Consider the following 8,434-nt stretch of genomic DNA (forward strand, 5'->3'; position numbering starts at 1 on the left):
GAAGGAATAGAATATATGCAAACCACCTTACTCTTACTTTTGTAGGATAGAAAGACTGTTTCTGATAGACTCTCAATTGGTGCAATTTAAAGAGTCGTTTAGTGTGAGGTATAAGATATAATAATCCTAAAATAAAATGCAAGAATATTTTATCCTACGTTTGATTGTATACATAATGGGATAACTTTATCTCAAGATAACTTGTTCCCAAACAAAAGACGATACTACCAACTAATAATACTAGACTTAGAAAATAAAATAAAAATAGATGTTGCAAATTTTAGCACCTACAAAGTAGATTTTGTCTTGAATTTCATCAATCAAAATTATCAACTTCTTAATTCATTCAATTAATTTGAAACCAATTTTTTATGAGAAACTGATGTTATCAATCAAACAATACAACAGTACTGTACAGTTAGACTATCATTTCCACAAACAAGAATATGCAGAAAAAGGGTAAACAGAACAGAAAAATCAAGAATTATTGGTCTCCGATGTAATTATGACGTCCAGAGAGCGAACCAGAGGCTTACGAGGAAGAAGCTGATCCAGTCTCGAGGGGCTCGCTGATTTCAAGAAGCTCATTGCAAAGACCTGTAAAAACGACGGAATCTGTTTCTATAGGTTTAAATTTGAGTAGAGCTGAAGGAATCAAATCCTCCTCTTCAAGGGTTATAGCCCTCTCCCCGGTAGCTGGAAAATGGGGAATCACCCGCCTCTTGACAAGCACCGGATGTAACAAATCAAATTCTAAGCTTGGTTCCTTCAATGCCGAGCTCACAAACTATAAAGTAAAGATAAAAGAACCAAATATGAGGAAGAAAAATCTAAAGAATGTATACCTGCCGACAAACACTTAACTGGAATATAGAACATACATAGATAGTAGATTATCTATGAATCATCACATGGAACAATAGATATGAAGAAAGAACTGCACGATAAATCTGGAAATTTACTCTGGAAACAAAATGTCGGATCATTCATTAACAAAAGGGTAACTTATACAACTTCGCGTTTCTGGTTAGGAAAGTTCCACTTATATGTTGAGTTAGGACTATCCATGTGTCCTATACACCTAAACAGGTATGGTGGCAGGACTCCTCAAAAATGTTGATGGGTGCATGTTAGATCCTCCAAAAGTAGTTCATTTTTTGGAGGATCCAACACGGGTGCAACAACATTTTGGAGAGTTCAAGCAACATAGCAAATAATATATTTAGTCTAAACAACATGTAATATTAGCTATTCTACATTTCTTCTTTCGCAGTTGGGTAAGGTTGTTGTTCTTGTTTCCTAATAACATCAGGTTTAGAATTAGAGCTTTTCTTCACATTGTTGTGAGTGCCTATTACAATAGCAACAACTATGCCTTAGTCCCAAACAAGTTGGGGTCGGGCTGTGGGTGACTATTCTTTCACAAAATATATCTAGCTTATTCGACATTTTAACTTTTTTTGCACATGGAGATATAAAAAATGGAATTTCTGCTTTAGTTATTTTTTTATGTAAGCTATACTTTTTCTGGGAAAATAAGCTATACTTTGCCCAATATAGTTGATTAATGCAAATCCAAATCTAAACTATACAAATGGTATGCTGTAATGCAACCAGAGAACTTCCTTGTATGGATTTATTCATCCCCGGTGCCCCATCCTACCTTTTCTTTCTGATATGTAAAATTACTCACCACTTTTTGTCTCCTATTTTCATGTTATTGCAAGAGAGTATGTTGCAATCAGAAAGAAACTGAATCGACTCCCAACACCCCTTATCTTGTATTTTTTAAGCCTTTAGTAATGCTATTATACCGTGTATCGGATATTTTTGAGAACTCAAAGCTTATTTATATCGCCTTCTTCTTGGTATATGTCTAATGATGAGCCACAATCCTTCGACATACTCAACAGAGTGAAGGCAATAACAGATCAAGTGTGTGAGAGAGAGGGAGAGCGCAAATGGTACAAGATTTAGATTAGGAGCTAAGAAATATCGGGGGATGGGGTGGGGGCAGTGAAGAATCTTTTATTGCTCTCGGAAAGTTAACGTATTCTACGCTTAGTATTCTGGAAATAAATGAAGCTTCACTTTTGAATCTAACATAAGTTCCTTTGAAAAGAATCCCCAATTTGAATTTAGTAATTCGACCATAAATATAACAAAAATTAAAGGCAAAGTACAAACCTCATAAAGAGCACTAGTTGGCTCAGAAGGTAGAAAGACACCTTGAAGCAATACTCCATCTGGAAACTGTATTCGGATAATGGATTTTGTGTACTTCTTTCTTGCAGCTTTTGCCTGCTTTTCCCGAAAAGATTTAGGAATCAATAATTTCGACTCTTCTAGTTTCTTCCTCTTCATCTCTGCCTCTCTTCTCAATTCCTCATGTGAGAGGTTAAAGAATGAGTCAGGCAGCACAATTTTTGCTGCTACGCTCTCTGGAACAGAAAAGAACACCTTAATCTGTTGAGTAAAGAAATAAGAATGTCAGAGGTAGAAAATAGCGCGATTGCTGAACAAAATGTAATATGAATAAGTATTAGAATGCTGTTTCAAAAGTCTAAAAAGTGCTAATATAACTTTCCAAAATTAAGCTTGACCGTATTCATTAAAATAGATAATGTTTGGTATTATTCCCCATGACACTATCTTATAAAAGTCTATAGAGGCAACTGAATCATTCCATTTCTCAGAAGAATAAACATAACCCAACGAGTTAATTCTAAAGCAAAATTCACGAAGTTCGATCATTCCATAAATAGTAAGAAACATACAAGTAAAGAACAACATAGGTAGTTCTGGTCCTAAATACAGAAATGAGGTAATCGTATAATTCTGTCAAAAGACTGGCCCACTTATTAAAAGTTCAACTTCACTTTTCCAAACTGAACATCATGTACCCAACCCCCAGGTTCAAAATCACAGTTACCATAGGAGGTTATGCCCTTAAGAATCATTCGTTGATGCAGACACTGAAGAACAAAATCGAAGAAGGATTTGGAACTATTACCTTTTTGTTCAAATCATTACAACACAAAAAGACAATTCACTACATATGCATTTTAATACAATCGTCTTATTATTTCTTCGCCATAGCTACTCCACTTCCATTATTTCTTTTCCTTGAGTCGAAGGGGCTAGGAGAAAAAACCTCTCTACCACCCAAGGTCTGCATGATTACACTGTGTTGTTGCCTTATTATTCTAAGTTGCTCGGACTCGGGTATCTGAGACGGATGCGAATCCGAGAGTTGGATTCGGCAAAATCTAATTTTAAGATTCGGGGGGTGAGAATCTGAGTATGGAAACGGATGCGGGGATTCGGCTAAAAATATTCAATATTATAACTATACTTTTATAATACTTAGCCGAATCCCCGCACCCGTTTCCATACTCGGATTCACACCCCTGAATCTTAAAATTTAAATTTTTCCGAATCCAACTTTCGGGTACGCATCTGTCTCGTATACCCTCACCTGAGTCTGAGCAACTTAGATTGAGACAGACAGACACAACATTTGAACCAAAGAGAAGGAACAGAACAGAAAGACGGAAATAGAAATGAGTAAAGACAGTCCTGAATTAATGTAAAGCATTATGTTCAATATAAAAGAAAAAGAGAACATAAAGAAATTAGCAAGCAACTAAAGGAATTTTAGTCCGAAATATCCAGCATACTCTCATTAAACTTTCTTTCCTAGTAGAGATTCATACAACTACGCCCAAGTCCCAAACAAGTTGGGGTCCTGATACAGATTCATGCATACAGAAAATGATCATATTTCAAGAATCTGAGTATCATTTGGCAAAAAGAGACTGGGTGATAACTCCAGTTCATAATGCTAAAAATAGCATTTGAACTACAGAAGTAGAAAACACCTTAACAAATTACTGGAACTTCAAATGTAATTTATCTTTTCCGAGTCAGATCACTTACTCCAACAGCCTAGATCTTATTGGTTGAGATGAGAATCAAAGAATACTTTTATGTTTATCATGGATTGAGAAAAGAATGAAAAACATAAATGACATGCTCCATCAATTTTATAGATTCTATAATATCCCAAATAATAGATTTCACACAATTCAACTTCACAAAAAATGAAGTGATAACTTCACGACAAAGTTCAACATAACTCATTGGATTACTCTTTTGAAGATTTTGTTTTAGATGTCTAAGAGAAATATTTTAGTAAAATCAAAGAGTGAGGTCGGTGTTCACGGGATAGATACACAGTAGGTGAATTGAAAATTATTAGAAAAGTACGACACAACAGGTGGTATCTGACATGCTGAGATACTAGTAATGGTGTTAGAGAAAAGGTTCATCAATTCATTTGGTAGAGTAATATCTCTAGTGAAGAAGCCTGACCAAAGTAATTGCCCAGGATTAAAGCTTTTCAGCGAACAGAAACATGTTATAGTTGTCAATCTAAACGAAAGAATTATATGCTTAGGACAGCTAGCTTAGCAAATGTTAATTTCTTTCTGCCTACGGATTTCTCTGCATGTAACAAACTATGACATAGAGATTAAACCAAACTGATCGGTCAGGATACATATAGAGGCAATGTTTTTAGTGACACTCCTATACTGAATTCACCTTCAAAAGAACCTTATGATTGTCATTTTATTACTTTTTTTTTTTTTTTTTCAAAGACCCATTCGGTCAAACATTTTATAATAAAATTGATAGTGTATGTGGGCTAGCTAGTGAGCCCACTTCTTAAACAAAAAGCCTAAAAAACACAAGCTAATCAGAATTGAAAAAGGAAAGTAAAGTAAGCAGTCACTGTAATAAATCCTGATAACCATGAGAAGCTAATCAGATTGTCATTTTATTACAGTTCTCACTCAGACCAAAAGTATGTCAGTTTTCCGTACAACCACTCTATAGCTCTCCTTCCTAAATCCTGATAACCATGAGAAGGACCGATAAATGAAAAGCACCAGTTAGATGCTCGGGTCCCTTTCTAAAGCAAACACATGTTAACACGAAACAATAACGTAATTAACATATTGTTATCGTTTCATCTCTTCCATACACGTTTGGCAATCTGTGTCTCAGAGGAACAAGTATCATGAGTGTTAATTTATGAATAAAGCATAAAAAATTATGGAGTCAACAAATCCAACAGTTCATGGAAGAAAGAAACAACAACCTAGTGTAATCCCACAAGTGGGGCCTAGGGAGAGTAGAGTGTACGCATACCTTACCCCTCGTAGAGATAGACAAGTTGTTTCCGAATTTGTAGAAAGCATATAAAAACATTGTTACTCCACCAACTTATCGAATAATAGTGTTATTTCTGCACCTATTTCAAGTGCTATTCTAGTTTTAAGCATCAATCCACATTCTCTCAAAACATATTATGTCCAGTTGATCAATACACCAGGCCAGAAGCAATAGTAGCCTTTAATGTTTTAAGAAGTTACGGACTAAAATGCTATATCAGGATGACAACATCATTCATCAATTCTCATGAGAAAGGACTTTACTTATTGGGAAGCCAAGGTGCTACATCATGTTCAACTAAGAGAAATAATTGAATGCCAAGCAAATTTTATAGCTGAAACATCAGGAAAAGTAATATACAGTCATAATAAAGATTTTAAGCATTCAAGCACTAGTAAACTAAGGCATTGAGGAGCACATGGAAACTAAACGACTGAACGAATTCTACCTGTCTATCAATCTTCTTCGGCTCAACTGGTTCACTCGCTGCCTTAACTTGGGATGCTGATGCCAGCTCTTCAACCTTCTTTGGTTCCAAAAGTGAAACTACATTCTGAAGTTTAACAAGTTGTTCTTCAGAAGGAACATCCATCACACCCCAAATTTCCCCACCTTCTTCTTTCAACTCAAATCCAACAAATTCCAATAGCTCAACTCCTCCTACAACATCACCTATAGCCTCCTTTATCTTCGGATTCCCCATCCGTATCTTCCTAAACTTCGCGTTCGTTGGTTCCTTCCCTATATTCTTTAACAACTTTACAACAACCTCCACTGATCCATCTGATGGCTTTCCTGAAACATACACACTAACACATTCTTCCACTCCACTCTTAACTTCTTCATCTTTACTTTCAACTCCCAAATTACTCACTTCAGAGGCTAAACAGTTATCAATATGACTTGAAACCTCTTCTTCAGAACCAAAAACAGTACAACAAACAGGACATTCAAAAACATTTAATGAATACCCTTTTGGATTCCTCTTACCAGAAGTGACTAATTCACCATATGGATCAAAACCATCCTTTAATTCACTCTTTTTAACATGATTAACACATTTATTCTCAATTCTTTGATCAGATCTTTGATCAGAATCACTTGGTTTTTGAGCCAAAGATTTTGCATTTTGCTTTGAAGGTAAATTTTGTGATGACAAATTATTAACATGATTTGGGGGTGGCCCTGAAGAAGAAGAAGAACTACCCAATACTCTACCTTGGCCTTTAAACTTACCTGAAGAAGAAAAAGAGACCTTTTTCATGAACCCCTTCATCTTATCCTTCATATCACCCATTTTTCAAGAACACCCTTTTGCTAAAACCTATCAATCAATCAAATCAAATCAAAATCTTGAAAAAAATCAATCTTTATCTATATGGGGTTTTTTATTTTGTGTTTGTATATATCAAGAAAGTGAATAAGGGAATTCTTTTTCCCTTAGATCTCTTTATAGGGCTGAGAAATCTAAGGAAAAAGCTTAGGTTTTCTTGAAAGTTGAAAATTGGGAAGAAGAAAAACAATGAGAAAGTGGAAAATAAGAATTTTTATTTTTTTTTATTATAAAGAAATCTGATTTTGGATTTTTTTAAAATAAGGCGTGTTTGGATGGAATGTTCTATAAAACACGGGAATTTTCAGGTGGAATTAGTAAAGGAAGAGGTAAAATCATAAGCAAGTAAGCGAGTGACAAGAAAATCAGATTTTAATCACAAGTCAATAGTAATCCTATTTCTATTTATGTCTCTGTTTTTAAAATTGTTTTTTGTGTTTTTGAATGAATCAGTTCTTGGGACAAAAGTTTGGAATCATAGAAGGAAGACGAGACTCTATTTCTTGCCTGATCAGTGAAGAAGGCATCTCAAAGAGGAAAATAGATTGGGGTTAGACAGAATATGTGATTCGGAGGTCGAATTATATACAAATTAAATTATCTTGAGATTATAATTTATGAATTAATTATTTTATTTAAGAAGTGGCATAAAATAACTTCAAGTAAAAATAAATTTATATTATAATAAAATTCCAAATATAATTTTGAAATACGAATATCTCTTTTATCCCATAGATCAAACTATTCCTGAATTCATAAAAGACATCAAGAGTAAAATAACTTTGTAGATATTGAAATTTTGTGGAACTCTACAAGACGTGTTCAATTTACATTTGGATTCTATAAGTTGTTCAATTCCAATTAGAATTCTTGAAGGCTACTTAACCATAAACCCTAGTTCATGTCTATATAAATGGTAATATGTTCTCTTAAAAAGCATCTCGAAAATTCCATAAAGAGATCGAAATATCTAAAATTTCACCACAAATTCATGGAATATTCATAAAGAGATCAAGATCTCGAATATTTCAAATATTCCACAAACTCATGGAATATTCATAAAGAGATCAAATCCAAATCATATTAATTCAAGAAATACGTAACTAACGGCCCTCGAATTATGTAGATCAAGTCCAAATCATCTTAGTTTGAGAAATACGCCACTAACGACCCTCAAATTATATAGATCAAGTCCAAATCATCTTAGTTTGAGAAATACGCCACTAACGGTCCCCAAATTATGTAGATCAAGTCCAAATCATCCAAGTTGAGAAATACACCACAAACGTCCCTCAAATTATGAATAAATATTTTATGAGAGAAGAATCACGGGATCAACAGAATTATGGATAAATTTTGGAATATTTTTTGTGATCGTAATTTAATTATAGTCACTTTAAAATTTGTTGCAAACAAACTTATTTCCACATAATGTCACGTAAGATAATTCATTCACAATATAAATTCCAAAATTTATGTAGTATTTTATTCATAACATTTATTTTAAAACATCATCAAAATATACACTAAAATAGTCCTTTTATATCCATTTCATCAGTCGTAATATCTTTTTCAAACTCTACTAAAATATTATCAAAATTTTAACATTTATAAGTTCACGTAAAAAATGTCACTAACGAGAAATACATAAAGTTAAACATAATAAAATAAGAAACTAAAAAGAATCATTAAATTATTCGTTTGGAAATTTCCATATGCAGAATTTATAGCTCAAAATATAATTAAAATTAAAATTTCGAGGGATGCACGTCTCCATTTCTTGATTACTTTATTTGTCTTTACTTATAATGTAAGTAATTGACTTTAGACATGTTTAAGCTGATTTTTATCTGATTATATTAA

The 8,434-nt window shown here is 33.6% G+C and overlaps 1 protein-coding gene across 2 annotated transcripts in view; it reads right to left on the reverse strand.

The window, feature by feature from the left end:
* Positions 1–326: 326 nt before the first annotated feature.
* LOC125853552 (plant UBX domain-containing protein 2) overlaps positions 327–8,434 on the reverse strand; it is a 22,940-nt gene continuing 14,832 nt past the window's right edge. The window contains exons 2-4 of one of the 2 annotated variants that reach the window (XM_049533268.1): positions 5,687–5,761; positions 2,188–2,466; positions 327–787 (exon numbers count right to left, since the gene is read on the reverse strand). In XM_049533268.1, the coding sequence (XP_049389225.1) occupies positions 533–787; positions 2,188–2,466; positions 5,687–5,761 (609 nt within the window). In that variant the 3' untranslated portion in view covers positions 327–532. Of the gene's footprint in view, positions 788–2,187; positions 2,467–5,686; positions 6,677–8,434 lie in introns of those variants that run through there. The other variant, XM_049533267.1, reaches the window with a different exon arrangement.

This window comes from Solanum stenotomum, chromosome 1, assembly GCF_019186545.1.
Source record: "Solanum stenotomum isolate F172 chromosome 1, ASM1918654v1, whole genome shotgun sequence".
NCBI lineage: Eukaryota > Viridiplantae > Streptophyta > Magnoliopsida > Solanales > Solanaceae > Solanum > Solanum stenotomum.